The sequence below is a fragment of the Papio anubis genome, unplaced genomic scaffold (genome assembly GCF_008728515.1).
Source record: "Papio anubis isolate 15944 unplaced genomic scaffold, Panubis1.0 scaffold201, whole genome shotgun sequence".
In the NCBI taxonomy this organism is placed as follows: Eukaryota; Metazoa; Chordata; class Mammalia; order Primates; family Cercopithecidae; genus Papio; species Papio anubis.
In genome coordinates, this window is record NW_022162033.1 from 42,798 (window position 1) to 65,433 (window position 22,636).

Sequence of the window (22,636 nt, forward strand, 5' to 3'; positions counted from 1 at the left end):
TGTTATTTCTTCTAATTTTGCACTTATGGTGACTTACTTCCTTTATGTCTGGTAATTTTTGATGGTGAACTCACATTTGCTTAATCTTAACCTGGGAATCTAGTGGGCTTAACTAGAAACGTTTTCTTGAAGAAGATTTGTGTTTGAATCTCCTACGACCATTGGGGCACTACCAGTCTAAACGACTTGTACCTTCTTTTGGTTTTTAACTTAGCACAGAGGTCTCAGATTCAGCTCTTCCATATTGCTGTTGGCGTAAACCTTGTTTTCTGAATACAATTCCCTGGGCATTTTCTCAGCTTAATGTTTTTATTCTTAACTGCATACTATCAGAAGGTTTTGTTTATTTGTGGGGAAGAGATCTGGAGAATGAGAGATCAGGAGGACACATGGAAATTTCTCCTGCTTTCTTCAAGTTCAGTAATGCATATAAGGATTTTTTTTTTTTTTCAGAATTTGGTGGTTGTGCAGTGGAAGGGTGTCCCAGATCATCTAGCTCACAATTTTGTTGAAGAAAAAAACCCCTTTTAACTTTTTTTTAAAAAAAGATTTATTTTTTTAGAAGTGTTACATTTGCAGAAAAACTAAGACTATCATACATAGAGTTCGCATGCACCCTGCACCTAGTTTTCCCTGTTATTAAGATCTTACATTAATATGGTTAAATTGTTGAAATTAGTACATTACTGATACATTAACTGAAGTCCAAGGTTTATTCAGAATTCCTTGTTTTTTACTGTGTCTTTTCCTATTCTAGGGTTTGGTCCAGTATATCATTGATATGCTGATAGGCTTTGTATTCCCACCCAAACCTCATCTTGAATTGTAATCTCCATAATCCCCACGTGTTGAGGGAGAGACCTGGTAGGAGGTGATTGGGTCGTGGGAGTGGTGTGCCCCATGCTGTTCTCATGATAGTGAGTGATCTGTCATGAGATCTGATGGTTTTATAAGTGTCTGACATTTCCTCTTTCACCTACTTGCTCTCTCCTGCCGCCATGTAAGACATGCCTGCTTCCCCTTCCACCATGATTGTAAGTTTCCTGAGGCCTCTCCAGTCAAGCAGAACTTTGAGTCCATTAAACCTCTTTCCTTTATAAATTACCAGTCTCGGGTATTTTTTACAGCAGTGTGAGAACAGACTAATATAATCACTTTACAAAGCTGTTATGTCTCTTTAAAATCCTCTTGGCTGTGACAGTTTCACAGCCTTGTTTTGGATGACCTTGACAATTTTGAGGAGTACTGGTTGGATATTTTATAGGATACCCGTCTACTGGAAATTTTTATTGTGGTAAAATATACATAAAATTTACCATGTCAACCATGTTTTAATATACAATTTGGTGGTATTAAGTGTAATATATTCACAAAGTTGTGCAATAATTTAATCATTATCCATTTTCAGAACTTTTTCATCATCTCAAACGGAAACACTGTACATGAAAAAATAACTCTCTAACTTCCTCTCTCCCTAGTCCCTGGTAAACTCTATTTTCTGTCTCTGTGAATTAACCATTTCTAGGCACCTTGAATAAGTGGAATTACGCAATGTTTGTCCTTTTGTGTCTGGCTTATTTCACTTAGCAAAATGCTTTCAAGGTTCATTTATGTAGTAGCATGTCTCAGAATTTCATTCCTTTTTAAGGTTGAATACTATCATATTGTCCATTCTATGAATCCACAAATTTTATTTTTATCATTTCATTAGTTACAGGAGAGTTTTATTTCTTCTTTCGGATTTTCCTTTTTAAAAAAATTTCCTTTATAGACATTCATGTCATCTATACACAAAGATGGTTTATTTCTTCCTTCCCTATCTGTATACTCTTTATTCCCTTTTATTGTCTTATTGCACTAGCTAGAACTTCAGATGTAATATTAAATAATAATGATGATAAAGGACATGTTTGTGTTGTTCCTGATCTTAGGGAGAAATCTAGTTTCTCACCATTAAGCTGTAGATATTTTGTGGAAGTTCTTTATCAACTTCAGCATATTTCCCTCTAGTCCTAGTTTCCTGAGAGTTTGTACCTTCAAGGGTGCTAGATTTCATCAAACACTTTTGCTGCATGAATTTATATGATCACATAATTTTTCTTCTTTATCCTCTTGATGTGCTGAATTCATTGATTTTAGAATATTGAACCATCCTTGTATACTGAGAATAAATCCCACTCCATTGTGTTGCATAATCCTTTTTAGACATTTTTGGATTATATTGGCTAAAATTTTGTTAAGGATTTAAAAATCTATATTCATGACGGATATCAGTCTGTAGTTTTCCTATAATGTCTTTAACTGCTCTTAGTGTTAGGGTAATGCTAGATTCATAGAATGAGTTGGGAAGTGTTCCTTCTGCCTCTATTTTCCAGAAAAAGATTATGTAGAATTGGTGTTTCTTCCTTAAATGTATGTTAGAATTCACCAGAGAAACCATCTGGAACTGGTGATTTCTTTCTTGGAAGGTTATTGACTCAATGTCCTTGTCTACTCAGATTATCTATTCCTCCTTGCATGAGTTTTGGTAGTTTGTATCTTTCAAGTAATTGGTCCATTTCATCTAATTTATTAAATGTTAGGGTATAGAGTTCATAGTATTCCTTTATTATCCTTTATATTTTCATGGGACAACTGATGATGACTTATATTCCATTTCTAATATTGGTACTGTATTGTTTAGATTTTTAAATTTTCTGTATATTATGATGTTTTGACATCTTAAAAAAATCCTTTCTGGCTTGGGAAAAACTGCTCCCTCCTGGGGCAAGCCAATTCTTAGCTAAGCAAAAGGGCTTAGCCAGGGAGCATGGCTTTGATATGTAAAAAGCGAATATGAAGCCTTACCTTCTCAGTCTGGCCCATATACAACAGGCCTTCCTCTGTCTTAGCCATTGCAGAGCTATGTACCAGATAACTAAGGACAACCTGTATACTACGAGGCCATCTGAAATTATTCATACTAGCCAATCCTAATTGGTTTACTCTGCCCTACCTTGCTTTTCCTGTGGAAACTCCAATAGAGGCTCTAGTCCAGGCTTTTCTCTTGCTCCTGTTTTCTGTCTCCTGACTACCCCAAGGCTTCCCCATGTAACCCTATATGACATGGCATGCTTTCTATTTCTAGAACCTGTGAGTATAACAAACGTTGTTTTCCTCTCATGGCCACACCTGACCATCACAGAAAAGAACACAGAACAGGTTATTTGGATCTTCTCTTTTTCTTGGTTAGCATAGCTATAAGTTTATCGATTTTAACTAGATTCTGGTTTCTGTGATTTTCTCTATTGTTTCCCTGTTTCAGTTCCATTGATTTATGTTCTAATGTTTATTGTTACTTTTCTTTTGCCTTCTTTAAGTTTAATATTTTTCCTTTAGCTGCTGAAGGTAGACATTTAGATTGAGTTTAGATTTTTCTTCTTTTCTAATACATGCATTGAATGCTAAGCACTCCAAGCTCTGCTTTCATAGCATTCCACAGGTTTTGATAAGTTATATTTCAATTTTTATTTAGTTCAAAATGTTTCTTTTTTCTTTTTTTGAGATGGAGTCGCGCTCTGTCACCCAGGCTGGAGTGCGGTGGCGTGATCTTGGCTCACTGCAAGCTGTGCCTCCTGGGTTCATGCCATTCTCCTGCCTCAGCCTCCCGAGTAGCTGGGACTACAGGCGCCCGCCGCCATGCCCAGCTAATTTTTTGTATTTTTTAAATAGAGATGGGGTTTCACTGTGTTAGCCAGGATGGTCTCGATCTCCTGACCTCATGATCCTCCCTCCTCAGCCTCCCAAAGTACTGGGATTACAGGCATGAGCCACCGCGTCCAGCCCAAAATGTTTTTTTAATTCCTCTAATTATTTACTTGATCCATGTATTATTTAGAAGTATGAATTTAATTTGCAAATATTTTGTGGGTTTCCAGCTGTTTTGTTATTGATTTTTAGTTTAGTTTTATTGTGGTCTGGGACCACAGTTTGTATAATTTCTGTTATAGGTTAAAGTGTGCCACCTCCCCCTCCCTACCATATATTGAATTCCTAACCCCCAGTACCTGTGAATATGGTCTTTACAGATGTAATTACATTAGGATGAGGTCATTAGGGTGGCCCAAATCCAATACTACTGGAGTCTTAATGAAAAGCAGGAATGCCATGCAAAGACAGAAACACACAGGGGAAATGCTACATGATTAGAGGCAAAGAGAGGTTGTAGTGATGCAGCTGCAAGCCAAGGAATGTCAAGAAGTGACAGTTACCATCAGAAGCTAGAAAGAGGCAAAGAAAGAGTCTCCCCTTCAGGTTTCAAGCAAAACATAGTCCTGGTGATACTGTGGTTTTGTATTTCTAGCCTCCAGACCCATGGAACAATAAATTTCTGTTGTTTTAAGCCACTCACTTGGTGGTACTTTGTTACAGCTACCCTAAACTATATAATTTCTATTCTTTTAAATTTATTAAAGTGTGTTATGGGTACAATGTTTTCTAGCTTGGTGACTGTTCCATGTGACCTTGAGAAAAATGTGTATTCTGCTGTTATTGAAATGAGTATTCTATAAATGTCAATGAGATCAAGTTGATTGATGGTGCTGTCCAGAGCAACTCTTGCTGATTTTCTGCCTGCTTAACCTGTTAATTACTGAAGGAGTAATGTTGAAGTTTCCAAATATAATGATGGATTTGTCTATTTCTCTTTGCAAGTCCTATCAGTTTTTGCCTCATGCATTTTGACACTATTGTTAGGAGCATATACACCAGGATTGTTCTATCCCCTTGGAGAATTGACCTCTTATCATTAATGCTCCTCTTTGTCCCTGATAATTTTACTTGTTCTGATGTCATCTTTGTTTGAAATTAATATAGCTACTCCAGCTTCCTTTTGATTAGTGCTAGCATAGTATTTCTTTCTTTATCCCTTGATGTTGTAAATAATTGTTATTTTTAAGATGTTTTAACAGCTTGAGTGATTCATTTCACATATCTGTATTTACCCATATAAAGTGTACTACTTATTGGCTTTAAATGTATTCACAGACATGTACACCATCAATACAATTGATTTTAGAATATTTTCACTAGCACCCCCCAAACCCTGCAACTCCTTAGCTAACCCTCCATCATCTGCCAAGCCTAGACAACTACTAATCTACTTCTGTCACTATGGATTTGCCTATTCTGGACATTTTCTACAATATGTAGTCATATTGAAATAGAATCCTATAGTATGTGATCTTTTGTTAATGAAATTAGATAATACTTGGTCTTTTGTGAATGGCTTCTTTCACTTAGCATAATATATTCAAGGTTCATCCATATTGTGGTATATGTGTACTTCATTCTTTCTTGTTTCTGAATAATATTCCATTGTATGAATATACCACTTTTTATTCAACCACTAATCGGTTTATGACCATTATGGGTTCGTTTTGCATTTTGGCTGCTATGAAAAATCCTGATATAAACATTTGTATATATACTTTTCATGTGGGTGTGTTTTCATTTTGCGTGGGGTATACCTAGCAGTGGCTGCTGGTTGCTGGATTGTGTGGTAACTCTGTGTATAAACTATTGAGGAATTGCTAGACCATTTTCCACAGTGGCTGCACAATTTTCCCATTCCCATTAACAGTTTATGAGGGTTCAAGTTTCTCTACATCCTCCTCTACACATGTTATTGTTCATCCTTTTTTTTTTTTTTTTTTGAGACGGAGTCTCCCTCTGTCACCCAGGCTGGAGTGCAGTGGCACGATCTCGGCTCACTGCAACCTCCACCTCCTGGGTTCAAGCGATTCTCCAGCTACAGCCTCCTGAGTACCTGGGATTACAAGCATGCACCACCACCGCTGGCTAATTTTTTGTACTTTTAGTAGAGATGGAGTTTCACCATGTTGGCCAGGCTGGTCTCAAACTCCTGATCTCTGGTGACCTGCCCGCCTCAGCATCCCAAAGTGCTGGGATTACAGGTGGGAGCCACTGCGTCTAGCTGTCCATCTTTTTGATTATAGCCATTCTAGTGGGTGTCAAGTGGCATTTCATTTTGGTTTTAATTTTCATTTCCCTGAAGACAAATAATATTGAGCATCTTTTCATGTGCTTTTTGGCTACTTGTATATGTTCTTTGGAGAAGTCCCTATTGAAGATTCTTTGCCCATTTTTAACTTGGGTTGTCTTTTTAAAATTTTTTTTTTTTGAGACAGGGTCTCACTCTGTCACCCAGGCTAGAGTGCAGTGGTGTGACCATGGCTCTTTGCAGCCTTGATCTCCCTGGCTCAAGCAATCCTCCCAACTCAGTCTCCTAGTAGTTGGGACTACAGGCATGTACCACTGGACCCAGCTAATTTTTATTTATCTGTTTCCTTTTTTTTTGTAGAGATGGGGTCTCACTGTGTTGGCTTGACTGGTCTGGAACTCCTGGGCTCAAGTGATCCTCCTGACTTAGCCTCCAAAGTGCTGAGATTACAGGCATGAGCCATTGCACTCACCTATTTTTGAATTTTAATAGTTTTTTCTATAGTCCAGATACAAGTTATTTATCAGATATATAATTTGCAAGAATTTCCCCTCTTCCTGTGGTCTTCTTACTTTATTTATGGTATCTTTTGAAACAAAAAGTTTTTAGTTTTGATAATGTCTAGTTCATCTATTTTTCTTTTTTTTTTCTTTTTTGTTTTTTTCTTGAGACAGAATTTCACTCTTGTTGTCCAGGTTGGAGTGCGATCTCAGCTCATTGCAACCTCTGCCTCCCAGGTTCAAGCAATTCTCCTGCCTCAGCCTCCCGAGTAGCTGGGATCACAGGCATGAGCCACCATACCCGGCTAATTTTTTTTTTTTTTTTTTAAAGTAGTGGCAGGGTTTCTCCATGTTGGTCAGGCTGGTCTTGAACTCCCAACCTCAGGTCATCCATTCGCGTCCGCCTACCAAAGTGCTGGGATTACAGGCATGAGCCTCCGTGCCCAGGCTCTTTTTTCTTTCCTTTTTTTTTTTTTTGCTAATGCTTTTGGTGTCATATCTAAGAATCCATCAAGGATTCTAAGAATTGTAATTCAAGGTCATAAAGATTTACACCAACAGTTTCTTTGACGAGTTTTAGAGTTTTAGCTCCTAAGTTTATGTCTTTGATACATTTAAATTTTTGTATATGTTGTGAGGTAAGGGTCTAACTGCATTGTTTTGAATTTGTATATCCAGTTGTCTCCTCATCTGTTGAAGACGATTCTTTTCCCATTGAATGGTCTTGCACCCTTGATCAGTTGACCATACATATCACGGTTTATTTCCGGACGTCAATTTTATTCCAAAACAACTGAAATAATTAACTGCTTACGTGTTTCAGGCATGATCCTAAGCACGAATTCATCTGCTTCTCGTAACTGTTAAGTGGGCACTATTCTCACTCCCATTTGACGAATAAAGTGGCTGAGATACAGTGTGATTTGCCCAAGGCCATATAACTAGTAAGTGGCAGTGACAGGATAAGAATTTAGGTTTACTAACTTGAGAGCCTGAGTCTTAGCCATGCATGCTGTAAACAAAAATTAGAAATCAAAACTTCTGAATTCCACTGAAGAGTTCACTTTAAGCAAAAGGGGTGAAGGTCGGATTAGCCACTAACGGTTTGAAGGGCACAACAGGGAGGAACTTGCCTCATCAGCTTGCTTTCTACAGAGTAGCAGCAACGGACCTGCCTCTTTGGGCTGAAACTCCTCCAACCCCCAAGTTGAGAATTTACACCGGCTGTAAGTCGAATTTCCAGTTAAGAAGCCTTCCTGGGTTACTGGGGCAGTGCCGAGTGGTGCGAGCAAAGGCCGGGCCGGCTGCCAGAGTCTCGCCCGGCTCTCCGCACAGAATTTGGGAGTGGGAAGGCGTAGCCGACCGGGCTGGAGGCTGCCCGGGATGTGGAAACTCTCGCGGGAAGATGCGTCGTTGCCTCGGTAACCGCGTCGCAGTCGCCAAAGATGGCGGGGCGAAGTCTGGGTCTTACGGTCAGTTCAACTCCAGGCTTCTGGGGAGCGTCTAGGCTCCGGCGACTAGGACGCCTAACCTCCTTTAACTTTGGCTCTGAAAGTCTCTGGCTCTTTTACAGAGAAGCAGCGTTCCAGGGACTCCGCTCCCGCCACCCGTTCAGCAACCCTCTACACCTGGACCCGACCTCCTCGCCTTGGAGGAAGAATATAAGTAAGAAATTCAGCGGTTGAGCTTTTCCTTCTTTCTTTCATCTAAATGAGGCTTTTTTCCTGGAGACTGGCTGGATCTTCGGGACCACTCACTCTGCAGCATTCCCTTCTCGTCATCTCGTTCACCTGCCGTTGATCCTTTTATCTCTGATCTGAGTAGTTCGGTTGCGTATTCGAAGATATTTGAAGTGGGAGAAAATTTAGCCCAAGTAAACATGTTGTTTAATTTGAAATGTAGCTCAAGTAAACAGCAAGATACTGTTGAAAGTTATTGGGGTAGCAGGAATTGCCGCAAATAGTTCATTTGATAGTTTAGGTTATTTCGCTTAATTTCAAGTTCATAGAGTTTACCTTCGGTAAATTTCCTTTAGGTTGGTTTCTAAATTGTAAGGATGCTTCCCACTGCAATCAGAATTACCGTTCTCGTTCAAATGTTCCTTTTCTTACCTGTTCTCGGTGTAATTACAACTATCTTGACAACGGTGCTTTCATTTTTGGCCCATTCCACTCCTCATCCCCAAGTTTTCACACAGCAGTCAGTGTAATCTTTTAATTTGATCATATCATTCCTTTTCTTAAAATTGTACAATAGTTTCCGGTTGCGTTTCAAAAGCTCTGATCGATGTGGCTCCTCCTGCCTCCCGTATTTGATCTTATTCCCTCTTCCCCTTTTCATCCTAAAACTCTCCAGCTTCACTGGCCTTTTAGTTCCGAAAACTCCCAGGTTTTCTTTCTGTCTCTGGAAAGAGGCAGTCACACATGCCTTCAACCTGTAATGTGAGTGGCCTTCCTTGAGCATGCTAAGTATGCTCCTTGTTGGTCTTTTTCATTGTCTCACTGGTTTTTCTTTCTAATTAGCATAATTTGTTACAATAAATTCATTTGTGAATTTCCTTTTTGTCTGTCTCCTCCATTGGACTGTAAGTTCTAAGGGCAGAGACCGTGCCTGTTTTATTTGCCATCGTACATACCCTTATAAAAAAGTGCCTTTTAACGACTCCCTTTCTTTTTAATTTAATATAAAATAACTAGATTAAAATTGGAAATAGTTGGCAGTTTGTATCAGAGAGTTAAACTAGAGTTACCATATGATCTACATATGATCTATGTTTAAAATTAAAGCATATTTGAAATTAAAACTGAAGGATACTGTGTTTAGATGAACTATACACCGACCAATTTACCACAGCAAGTAGGAAGATAATCATATCTTCTCTCTTATGAAATGGGCAGATTATCCCAGTTCAAAAGTGTACTTAAGCAACTTAATCTATTTTCTATATATAGTTCTTTATCAGCTGTGTCTGAATCAAAACGGTTATCTTCATTATCATTAACCATATAGTATTAAATACCTGGATTAGGTTTATTTGTTCAGTTATTTGAGAGTGTATTTTGTATTTTGCACCTAGTTCTGGTGCATCGTTAGGGATATAGTCCTGCTTAAAATGAGAAATATACAGGGACCATTATTCTATTCTAGCACGAGTTGTTTTATAAAACGAGATAGCTAAACAGTATTATATGGTGGCCAGCTGTTACTTGTTCTGTCATCTGTACTCTGAGTTGTGCACATCTGAAGCATATGAACAGAGTAACTCCCTACACTACCTGAATCTTCTAGAGTACTTCTGTGTCATGCAGAAGAGTAAAATGTCTGGCCATCCCTGTAAACAAGAATATGAAATAACAGTATGGTATCCGTTTTGCCACCTGTTGTCTTGGCATTAATCATTAGAATGCTACTTCCCGGGGACCTCAATCCAAAACCTTTGCAATTCTGCTCCTGTTGGAGGAAATAATCACTATCTAAGAGGATAGACTAAGGAAGATGGTAATCGCTCAAGTGGATAAATTTTTCAAGCTTCATTCCTGTATTATAATACAGATAGCTAACAATAAGATAACATGACAACTGGTAGGGCAAGCACCCTCATAAATCCCAGTTACATTGGATTTACAGATTAATTTGCAGATAACTGAGTTATTTATGCTATTAAATCTTCCATGAATATGATACTTCTCCATTTATGGGATTTATTTGACCTTTAATAGTATTTTATCATTTTACTACATAAAATTCTTGCATATATAATTTGCTTCAAGGTACTGATTAGTTGCTATATAATAAGTGGAATTTTTTCTATTACATTTTCTAATTGGTTATAAATGTAGAATTTTTAGATGTTGATGCTACATCTGTATTTATATACACACAGATCTTCAGTCCTGCTGGGCTCTTTTATTCATTCTGTGAAGTCCCTTGGATTTTTGATGAAGACAATTATATGCAAATTTTGATCATTTTGTCCCTTGATAATTCTCCTGCATTCTCTCTTTTTCTCTGTTTAGGACTTCCCATGCGATATGGAACAGAAAAAGTGATGGTGAGCTTCCTTGTTTATGATTTTGAGAAGCCCACTTTTAATAATCACTACATTTGAGATTTTCCCTAGGGTTTTGGTAGATTCTTTTTATTATGTTTAAAATTCTTCCCTTTATTTCCTAATTTGAATGAGTGTTAAATGTATCAAAACTTATTTTTTCCCCAATTAATTCGGGTATTGGTATGTTCTTTCCCCCTCCTTTAATGTTTTAACATACTGAACTACAAAGGCAGGTTTCTTGTTTTGCTTTAAAGACTGCTAGATATGATTGCTATAATTTTATGTAGGTTTTTTGCATCTATGAACAAAAGTGAAATGGGTGTTAAACTTTTTTTTCTAGTTCTTTTCCTTTCCGTTTTTGATATCAATATTATTCTGGCTACATGAAAGAAGCCAAATAGTTTTCCTTTTTTGTTTCTTTTCTTGAAAGCTTTTTATAATTACAGATTTTCTGCCCTTTGATTAAAATTGTGAAACTGTCTGAGTCTAGTGTTCTTTTTTCAAGGGGATTCTTTTTGTCTATGAATTTAGCTTCTTTAATGATTATTTAGATGTACTATTTCTGGAATAGTTTTTGGTTATTTCTAAAATAATTTTTGGTTCTAGAAAAGTGTTCATATCATGTATGTTTTAAAATATATTAGCATAAACTGACTCTATGGTGGTACGTTTGAAATCTTGCCTGTATGCATAACCATGTACACCCCTCCTTTTGGTAGCTTTCCAATATTGTTTAGTTTTGTCTTTTTCTTTTTCTATCAAGCTTCCTGGGAGATTTATCTGTTCATTGGTCTTTCCAGAGAACCAGCTTTGGTTTTCTTGCTAATCTGTGCGATGTTAAAATTTCATTAATCTTTATACAAATAAAGACAAATGATCTCTTCTAACTGAGGTGGATTGATTTTTTGTTTTTTAATTTCTTTACCTCATTTATTGTTTTTCTTATTTTTAAATAAATATATTTGTGTCTTTAAATTTCTCATCAACTATAGGTTAACTATATTCCAGGACTTGTTTTGATGTATATTTCTTTTATGGTTATTTAGTTCTAAATATTATATGATTTTCATAGTAATTTTTAGAAGTGTGTTTTTTAGTTTGCAAGCACATAGGGTTGTTTGTTTACTGTTGTCTAGTTTTTATTTTTCTAAGTATGTATGTGACAAGGTCTTGCTCTGATGTCCAGGCTGGAGTGCAGTGGTGTGATTATGGCTCACTGCAGCTTTGACCTCCTGGGCTTAAGAGTTCTCCCACCCCAGCCTCCTGAGGAGCTGGGACTACAGGTGCATGCCACCATGCCATGGTAATTTTTTTTTTTTTTTTTTTTGAGACAGAGTCTCACTCTGTTGCCCAGTATGGAGTGCAATGGTGTGATCTCAGCCCACTGCAACTTTCACCTCCCAGGCTCCTGAGTAGCTGGGACTACAGGCATGTGCTAGCATGCCCAGCTTATTTTTGTATCATATTTTTTGTAGCGACTGGGCTTTGCCATGTTGCCCAGGCTGGTGTTTAACTCCTGGACTCAAATGATCCACCTGCCTCGGCCTCCCAAAGTGCTGGGATTACAGGCCCAGCCTAGTTTATTTTAAATTTCATTATGATTAGAGAATTGATATATTAAGTTTTTAAATGTATTGAGACTTATTTGTGGCCAAGTGCATGTTCACTTTTTGTAAAAGTTCTGTGTGTTCTTTGATAGAAAATGTATTTATTATTTGTTGTCTAATCTGTTCTATATCTGTTCTTCATGACATCGGTATCCTCGCCTTTTTTTGTTGCAGCTTTATTGGTTTCTGTTAGAAGTGTATTAAAAATCATCAATTATAATTATAGTTTTAAAAAATCCTTATGATTGTGGCCATTTTTGTTTGGGAGTATCTTATTTGACTTATTGAAATCTTCTTGATTCCTTTCATTATTATGCAGTGTCTGTTATATCTTTCTTCATCCCTCTATTTTCAAACTTTGTATGTCATTTATCAGTAAGAGCATTCTTTTTATAACCAGTCTGATAATTTCTGCCTGTTAATAAGTGAATTTAATTTATTTATGTTATTACATAACTTGAAATTGTCTTAGCCACCTTATTTTTTATGTTTTCTATTATGTCTTGTCTTTGGTTCTTGTCTGTCTTCTGCTGGATTGAATGGGTTTTCATTATGTCTTTATTTTTACTGGTTTGGAAAGATGTTAGAATTCTTTAACTTGGTTTCCTCTGTTAAGTTAGATAATATTTTACTTTGTTGTTTTGAATACACCCACACCCAGTTAATCATCAATGTATTTTTATAGTCTGTACTAATTTAGATTTATCATGTTTTCTGATATCTTCATGATTCTTTTTTTCCAGATTCATTTTCCTCCGTCCTGAAGTGTAGACCCTTCGTTATTTTCTGTGAAAACCTGAGTCTTAAACTCTCCAGTCTTTTTGAAAATTGTTACTTTGCACTTATTCTTCAATGACAGTTTATCTGAATATAGTTCTAGATGGCCAACTTTTCCTTCTCAGCCCATTAAAGATATCCTTATATTGTCAACAGACAATATAAATGTTACAATGTTGGAAGTGTTAATGAGCCATTTGCTGTCAGCTTTTTAGATAATTATGCTGGTAGACTTTTTCTCTGTTCTTTTAAAATAATGATTTGGTAGTTTAGGGAGTACTCTCTTTATCTTTAAAATTCTGTACTTTCACTGTGATGTATGCACAGGTGGATTTGTTTTCTTTATTCTTCATGAGATCCATGTCTTCAGTTTGGGAAATTCTTAGCATTAGCTCTTGAAATACTGTCATTCACTCCTCTTGGGATTTCTTTTTTTCTTTTTTGGAGACAGAGTCTCACTCTGTTGCCCAGGCTGCAGTGCAGTGGCATGATCTTGGCTCACTGCAGCCTCTGCCTCCCAGGTTCAAGCGATTCTTGTGCCTCATCCTCCCGAGTAGCTGAGATTACAGGCATGCAGCACCACACCTGGCTAATTTTTGTGTTTTTAGTAGAGCCGGGGTTTCACCACGTTGGCCAGGCTGGTCTCCTGGCCTCAAGTGATCTTCCCTCCTCCACCTCCCAAAGTGCTGGGATTACAGATGTGAGCCACTGCGCCCGGGCCTCTCTGGGATTTCTAAAACTTCTGTTATAGTAGGTACAGAACATCTGTCTTCAATGGATGTTAACCTGTCTTTTGTGTTTTTATCCCCTTGTTTTTTGTATCTCCTTGTAGGTGATTTCTTTATATCTGCCTTCTAATTCACTCATTCCTTCTATGTCCATTATATTGTTCAACATATCCGTCAAATTTCCTTGAGTTCTTCTTAAGTTCATGACTGTGTTTTTCATTTGTGTAATTTATTATTTCAATCTAATTCAGCGGTTTTTTTGTGATAAAATTGGCTCCTGCCTAATGTTTTTTTCTGTACGCATTTTTTTTTTACAAATTAATGCTAATTTTAAAATCTTTTTTGAATTGTTATATTATCTCTTCTTCTTATAGTACAAATTTTCTCTTTCCTCACGTCTGCTGATTCTTTCTTTTCGCAGCTTGTTTCTTTACGCAATTTGTTACCTTTTTGAAATCATCATTAGCAGTTTGCTTTTTGAGAGAGTCCTACATATTCTAGATGAGTAAATGTCCCTATAGGGGGGTTTTCAATTTACCTTTGCTAGTTTCAAGTTTTCATTGATTCCACATCAGCTTTCTTCTATTTTAAAGTTTTGGCATGTATCATCTAGATAAGATGAATTTGGACTTCCCTCTTGTTTGTTTTAATTACTCGCAAGAGAATCTTTTTCTGCCCATGGTTCTAGTTTCATTTCTGCTCACCTAAGGTTGTGGGTAGAATTTTTGTAGTCTGTGTTTCACAGGTGTATCCCTTCATGACTCACATGCATCAGATTCTAGCTTTTAAGCTATTTTGGCTTCTGTTCCTGTTTGTTGCTCTCACTTTGAATTGCTGCTTTATTCTTAGTGCCAGGGCATTTCCCTTGCCTGAGTTTGAGCTTAGCAATATTTCCTCCATTACATTTTATCTGGCATGTCCATGGATTTAGAGTAGAATAGTCTTCTCAGTCATCTTGGTCCACTATATTAATTGGAAACTTCCATTTAAGTCCTTGTGATCTAGTCCTTGTTAGGGAAATTTGAAAAATCAGGTAATGGCACTTTAAAGGCACCTTTAAGTCTTTCTTAGATATTTTTCTTTTGACCACGTAATCCTAAGATATAAAAATATTTCTTAAAGCTTCAGACTGTTAAAGGATATGGTACTGATCTCCCTCTTTTTTTTTTCCCCTTGGGCTAGAGGTTGTGTTTTGTGTTACTTGTGAATCACATGTCTAAGAAAAACAAGATAACTAATTTTTCAAATCCTTATGTCTCCTTCACATAACCTCAGAAGATCCTAGGTGGTCTAGAAATGTGACATTTCAACAGGAGAAAAAAGTTACATGCTTTTGAGTATGTTTATTATGGTGTTAACCTTTAAAAGTGAAAAAGGGGACTTAACAATAGGGACAGAGTTCAGTACATTATGTTCATTGCAATTTATTGAATTGCATAGCCGTTTAACATGCTTATAAATATTATGTGGAGATAGATATTCCTTTTATATTGCTGTGGCCAAACAGTACAAAATTGTGTATATGCTATAGATGAAAATTGGAAGGGAATATTAAAAATAAAAATGGATGGTGGTGGTAGGATTATGGGCAGTTTTTCCTTTAAAAACAATTTCTTTCAATAATAATGTCATTCTTGCAGTCTTAATATAGGACCAAGTAAATAGTATTCCTTTTCTTGCTAGATTCCAGGTAGAATGAAAAATCATAATTAAAAAAGGAGTGCCCGTCTCTACTAAAAAATACAAAAAACTAGCCGGGTGAGGTGGCGGGCGTCTGCAGTCTCAGCTACTCGGGAGGCTGAGGCAAGAGAATGGCGTAAACCTGGGAGGCGGAGCTTGCAGTGAGCTGAGATCCGGCCACTGCACTCCAGCCTGGGTGACAGAGCGAGACTCCGTCTCAAAAAAAAAAGGAGTGACAGGTCGAGGTCAAGATAGTCACCTTTATTTCCAAGGAAGCTTGATGTTAAAGTGTGTAGCTGAGGTGTGAGCCACCTCACACCTCAGCTGGTGGGCTGCTCACTAAACCTCACATTTAGCTCCTCAGTTAAAGCAACACCCCAAACCAGAACAGGTCTCCCCCATACCCTGCCCACTTCTGCCCACAATTAGAACAGGGCCTGTCTCTGGAGAAGCAAGATTAGAACTTGTATTCTTTGCAGGTAGGCTAATAACAACTCTGTTGAACTCACCCAGCTTATTCTTCCCAAATATATTAGGTAAGTTGCGTCACTTGAAATTAGTAGAGGGCCACAGAAAGGCTAACACTTAGTGTTTGAGGTCCTACCACAAGGAAGGAGGAATCATGGGGAGTTGAGGATAAGTTCTTAATGGCTGTGTTCATTTTAGAGTAAGAATACTATATGTATATTTTGGCATTTGTTGATTAGGTCACTTGATAACGTGTAACTGCTGAAGTTTAATTTTTATTTTTGTTAGGATCTTCAGTATATCCCAATTATTTTCTGCTTTTAGGCGTTTAAATGCAGAATTACAGGCAAAAACAGCTGATGTGGTTCGACAAGCTAAGGAAATAATAGTAAGTAAATGTACAATTATTAATAATTCCATATAAATGCTAGTTTTTTTATCTTTTTCATTTGATATATGACATATATACAAAAAACTAGCCAAAGCATGTGTGTTCAGTTCAATGAATTATTACAAACTGAACATGAATGTATATGCACAGATATAGGAATGTGTATATGTATATGTTTTTAGTAAGCACACATTTTCTAAAAGCCACTGAAAAAGTACTTTCCATTTAGATGCTCCAGTCTTCTAAATTCTCATTATAAATTCTCATTATTAATTGATAGGATAGAGTGACTCTCCTTAGAGGAGTAGAGTCTACTTTAAAACTTTTACCAGTTCTTACCTAATTTTGATTCTTACTTTCTGTCCTTCCTGTCCCCCACAGTGGAGTTGATGGAAGCAGGGAAGGAAACCTAGGCAATATTTTTTCTTAATGCCTTATACAAATCTACAATTATTTGTTAGTTTAGGAATAAGAAATGTATAATATATAACATTTCAAGTAATGTATTTTGATAATGGTTACAGATTTGTATTTTATAATTTATAAGTAGATGTTTTACTAAAAATATTTATAATTAAATTCATAATTACGTTTTACTAATTTATAATTAAATGTTTTACTAAAAATATTTTTATTTCATTTTTTTAGTTTTTGCCGGTGTCTGAAGAGCAGGAAAATACTTGTACAAAAGGAACCCATGTTATAGTAGATGACGGATTCCTTACGTTTTCTGCTCAGAGAGCCCCATAAAAAGAATCTCCCCCAGGCTGGGCGCGGTGGCTCACGCCTGTAATCCCAGCACTTTGGGAGGCCGAGACGGGCGGATCACGAGGTCAGGAGATCGAGACCATCCTGGCTAACACGGTGAAACCCTGTCTCTACTAAAAAATACAAAAAACTAGCCGGGCGTGGTAGCGGGTGCCTGTAGTCCCAGCTATTCAGGAGGCTGAGGCAGGAGAATGGCATAAACCTGGGAGGTGGAGCTTGCAGTGAGGTGAGATCCGGCCACTGCACTCCAGCCTGGGTGATAGAGCCAGACTCCGTCTCAAAAAAAAAAAAAAAAAAAATCTCCCCCTGTAAATAAAAAACAGAATAGAATACGGACAAGCTAGGAAAGGGGTTGGGGAGTGGATCCCTACCCCTGCAGAAGCGAACAATGTAAGGTTTCTCATATTTAATTTTTGTTTACTCACTTTCTCTTTTTAAATTTTTTAATGTTTGTGATTACATAGTAAGTGTTTATGGGGTAAATGAGATATTTTGATACAGGCATGCATTGTATAATAATCACATCATGGAAAATGGGGTATCCATCCCCTCAACTATTTATCCTTTGTGTTACAAAAAATCCAATTATACTCTTTTAGTTAATTTAAAATGTACAATTAAATTATTTTGACTATAATAAACATGTGCTATCAAATACTAGGTACTATTCATTCTTTCTAACTATATTTTTTGTACCCATTAGCCATCCTTGTTTCCCACCCCTGCATCCCCCACTACACTTCCCAGTCTCTGATAACCATTCTTCAACTCTCTATCTCCATATGTTAAGTTGTTTGGATTTTCAGATCCCACAAATAAGTGAGAACATGTGAAGTTTGTCTTTCTGTGCCTGGCTTATTTCACTCAATGACCTTCAGTTACATCCATGATGTTGCAAGTGACAGGGCCTCATTGTTTGTTGTGGCTGAATAGTACTCCATTGTGTATATGTACTACATTTTAGTTATCCATTCATCTGTTCGTGGACACTTTGGTTGCTTCCAGATCTTGGCTATTGTAAACAGTGCTGCAGCAAACATGGAAGTGCAGATATTTCTTTGATATATTGATTTCCCTCTTTTGGACCTATACGCAGCAGTGGGATTGTTGGATCATATGGTAACTTTAGTTTTTTGAGGAACCTCCAAACTATTTCCTTTGTGGTTGTACTAATTTACATTCCCACCCACAGTGTACCAGGGTTCCCTTTCTCTACATCCTCACCAGCACTTGTTATTGCCTGTCTTTTGGATATAAGCCATTTTATCAGAGTTGAGATGATATTGTAGTTTTGATTTGCATTTCTCTGATGATCAATGATGTTGAACACCTTTTTAATGCCTGTTTGCCATTTGTATGTTTTTCTTGAGAAATGTCTATTCACATCTTTTGCTCATTTTTAAATTGGATTATTAATTTTTTTCCCTATAGTGTTGTTTGATCTCCTTATATTTTCTGCCTTGTATTCCCTTGTCGATGCGTAGTTTGCAAATATTTTCTCCCATTCTGTGGGCTGTCTCTTTATTGTTTCCTTCACTGTGCAGAAGCTTTTTAACTTTATTTGATCCCATTTGTCCATTTTTGCTTTGGTGATCTTTGCTTGTGGGGTATTACTCAAGAAATCTTTGTCTCCAATATCCTGGAGAGTTTCCTCAATGTTTTCTTATAGTAATTTCATTGTTTTGAGATCTTAGGTTTAAGTATTTAATCCATTTTGATTTGATATTTGTATATGGCAAGAGGTAGGGGTCTAGTCTCATTCTTCTGCATGTGGATATTCCGTTTTCCCTTTGTGTATGTTCTTGGCAACCTTGTCAAAAATGAGTTCACTGTAGGTGTATGGATTTGTTTCTGGATTTCTCTATTCTGTTCCATTGGTGTGTGTGTCTGTTTTTATGCCAGTACTCTGATGTTTGGGTTATTATAGCACCATAGTATAATTTGAAGCCAGGTAATGTGATTTCTCCAGTTTTGTTCTTTTTGCTTAGGGTAGCATTGGCTATTCTGAGTCTGTTGTGGTTCCACATAAATGTTAGGATTGTTTTTTCTATTTCTGTGAAAATGTGATTGGTATTTTGCAAGGGGTTGCATTGAATCTGTAGATTGCTTTGGGTAGTATGAACATTTTAACAATATTGATTTTTCTAATCCATGAATGTGGAATATTTTTCCATTTTTTTGTGTCCTCTTCAAATTCTTTCATTGATGTTTTATAGTTTTTGTTGTAGAGATCTTTTACTGCTTTGGTTATATTAACTCCTAGGTATTTTATTTGTGGCTGTTGTAAATGGGATTACTTTTTTATTTCTTTTTCAGATTGTTGACATACAGAAACACTACTGATTTTTGTATGTTGATCTTGTATCCTGCAACTTTACTGAGTTTATCATTTCTAATAGTTTTTGGTGGAGTCTTTTGGTTTTTCCAAATATAAGAGCATGTCATCTGCAAATGAGGATAATTTGACTTCTTCCTTCTGATTTGGATGCCCTTTATTTCTTTATCTTGTCTAATTGCTCTAGTTAGTACTTTCAGTCCTATGTTGAATAACGGTGGTGAAAGTAAGCCAGATCTTAAAGGAAAGACGGTCAGTTTTTCCCATTCGGTATTACACTAGCTGTGGGTCTGTCATGTATGGCTTTTATTGTATTGAGGTCTGTTCCTTTTATACCCAGTTTTTGAAGTGTGTTTACCATGAAGGGATGTTGAATTTTATCAAATGCTTTTCCAGGATCAGGTGAACTGATCATATGGTTTTTGTCCTTCATTCTGTTGATATGATGTATCACATTGATTGATTTGTGTATGCTGAACTGTCCTTGCATCCCTGGGGTAAATCCCACATGGTCATGACAAATGATCTTTTTAATATATTACTGAATTCTGTTTGTTAGTATTTTTTGAGGATTTTTACATCAATATTCATTAGAGATATTGGCATGTAGTTTTCTTTTTTTGATGTGTCTTTGGTTTTAGTATCAGGGTAATACTAGCCTCATAAAATGAGTTTGGAAGTAGTCCCTCCTCCTCCAATTATTGGAATAGTTTGAGTTGGTTTGGTATTAGTTCTTCTTTAAATGTTCAATAGAATTCACAGTGCAGCCATCAGGTCCTGGGCTTTTCTTTACTGGGAAAATTTTTTTTATTGTGGCTTCAATCTTATTACTTATTATTGTTCTGTTTAAGTTTTGGATTTCTTCATGGTTCAATCTTGGTAGGTTGTATGTATGTGTCTAGGAATTTATCTGTTTCCTCTAGATTTTCCAATTTATTGACATATAGTTGCTCATAATAGCCACTAATGAGCCTTTGAATTTCTGCATTGTCTGTTGTAATGCCTCCTTTTTAATCTCTAATTTTATTTATTTGAGTCGTCTCCCTTATTTTCTTTGTTAGTCTGTTAATTTTGCTTATCTTAAAAAAAACAAACTTTGTTTCATCAATCTTTTCTTCATTTCAAATTCTCTATGCTGTAATCTCAAATGCTCTAATCTTCATTTCTTTTCTTCTACTAATTTTGGGTTTGGTTTGCTTTTGCTTTTCTGGTTCTTTAAGATGCATTGCTGGCTGGATGTGGTGGCTGATGCCTGTAATCCCAGCACTTTGGGAGGCCAAGGCATGCAACTTGAACCCGGAAGTTTGAGACCAGCCTGGGCAACATGGTGAAAGTCCATCTCTAGAAAAAAATACAAATTAGTCAGATGTGGTGGTGCACGCCTGTAGTTCCAACTACTTGGGGGGCTGAGGAGGGGGGATGGTTGAGCCCAGGAAGGTCCAGTCTGTAGTGAGCCATGATCATGCCACTGAACTACAGCCTGGGCATCAGAGTTTCTCTCTGTCTCAAACTAACAAAAAAAAAAAAAAAAAAAAAAAAAAGAAAAAAGAAAAGATGCATTGCTAAGTCATTTATTTGAAGGTTTTGTTCTTTTTTGTTGTAGGCACTTACAGCTGTATAAATTTCCCTCTTAGTACTGCTTTCACTATATCCCATAGATCTTGGCATGTTGTGTTTTCATTATCATTTGTTTCAAGAAATTTCTCAATTTCCTTCTTATTTTCTTCATTTACCCACTGGTAATTTAGGTGCATGTTATCTAATTTCTGTGTCTTTGTATAGTTTCCATAGTTCTGGTTATTAATGTCTAGTTTTATTCCATGTGGTCAGAGAAGATGCTTGATATTATTTCAGTTTTTAAAATATTTTACAGCTTGTTTTGTGACCTAACATATGGTCTGTACTTGAGAATGATATTCATGCTGAGGAGAATAATGTGTATCTGTAGCCTTTGGATGAAATGTTCTGTAAATGTCTATTGGGCCCGCTTGTTCTGTAGTGCAGATTAAGTCTGATGTTTGTTGAGTTTCTTTCTGGGAAATCTGTCCAGTGGCAAAAGTGGGTGCTGAAGTCTCCAGCTATTATTGTGTTGTGGTCTAGCTCTCTCTTTAACTCAAATATTTGCTTTATGTACCTGGGTGCTCCAGTGTTGTGTGCATATATATACAATCATTATATCCTGTTGCTGGATTGACCTGTTTAGCATTATATAATGACCTTCTTTGTCTCTTCTTACAGTTTTTGTTTTGAAATCTATTTTGTCTAAGTATAGGTTCTCCTGCTTTTTTTTTCTTTTTGGTGTAGAATATCTTTTTCTACCCTTTTAATTTTCAGTCTATATATATCTTTATAAGTGAAGTATGTTTCTTGTAAGCAACAGATCATGGGGTCTTGTTTTATCATCCATTAAATCAGTCTGTCTTTTGACTGATGAGTTTAGTCTGTTTACATTCAATGTTATTACTGATAAGGGCCTTAATCCTGCCATTTCATTATTTGTTTTCCAGTTGTCTTGTGGTATTCCTTCCTGTCTTCCTTTTATTGAAAGTGATTTTCTCTTGTGGTATAATTTAATTTCCTGATTTTTATTTTTTGTGTGGTCATTGTATGTTTTTTTGACTTGAGGTTACTGTGAGGCTTGCAAATACTATCTTATAACCCATTATTTAAAGCTGATGACAACTTGACACTGATTGCATAAACAAACATGCAAAAAGAAAACTAATACAAGCTCTACACTTTTATCTCCCTAGTTTTTAACTCGTTACTGTTTCTGTCTTATTGTATTGTCTATGTCTTAAAAAGTTGTAGTTATTATTTTTAATTGGTTCATCATTTAGTCTTTCTACTTAAAGGTAGTTTACACTCAATTACAGTGTTATAATATTCTGTGTTTTTCTGTATGTTTACTATTACCAGTGAGTTTTGTACCTTCAGATGATTTCTTCTTGCTCATTAACATCGTTTTCTTTTAGATTAAAGAACTACCTTTAGCATTTCTTGTGGGACAGGTCTAATGTTGATGGAATGCCTCAGCTTTTGTTTTTCTGGGAAGATCTGTTATTCTCTTTAATGTTTGAAGGATATTTTTGCTGGATATACTATTCTAAGGTAAAAGATTTTTTTTTCTTCAGCCCTTTAAATATGTCATGCCACTCTTTCCTGGTCTGTATGTTTTCCACTGAGAAGTCTGCTGCTAGATGTATTGGAGCTTCTTTGTATGTTGTTTGTTTCTTTTCTCTTGCTGTTTTTAGGATCCTTTCTTTATCCTTGACCTTTGGGAGTTTGATTATTAAATGCCTTGAGTTAGTCTTTTTTGTGTTAAATCTG

At 36.5% G+C, this 22,636-nt stretch overlaps 1 protein-coding gene across 6 annotated transcripts in view; it reads left to right on the forward strand.

Moving 5' to 3' along the window:
• Window positions 1-7,847: 7,847 nt before the first annotated feature.
• LOC116268512 (testis-expressed protein 9) overlaps window positions 7,848-22,636 on the forward strand; it is a 67,358-nt gene continuing 52,569 nt past the window's right edge. The window contains exons 1-3 of one of the 6 annotated variants that reach the window (XM_031661607.1): window positions 7,848-7,973; window positions 8,075-8,166; window positions 16,137-16,200. In XM_031661607.1, the coding sequence (XP_031517467.1) occupies window positions 7,947-7,973; window positions 8,075-8,166; window positions 16,137-16,200 (183 nt within the window). In that variant the 5' untranslated portion in view covers window positions 7,848-7,946. The other 5 variants (XM_031661609.1, XM_021940601.2, XM_031661610.1 and 2 more) reach the window with 5 other exon arrangements.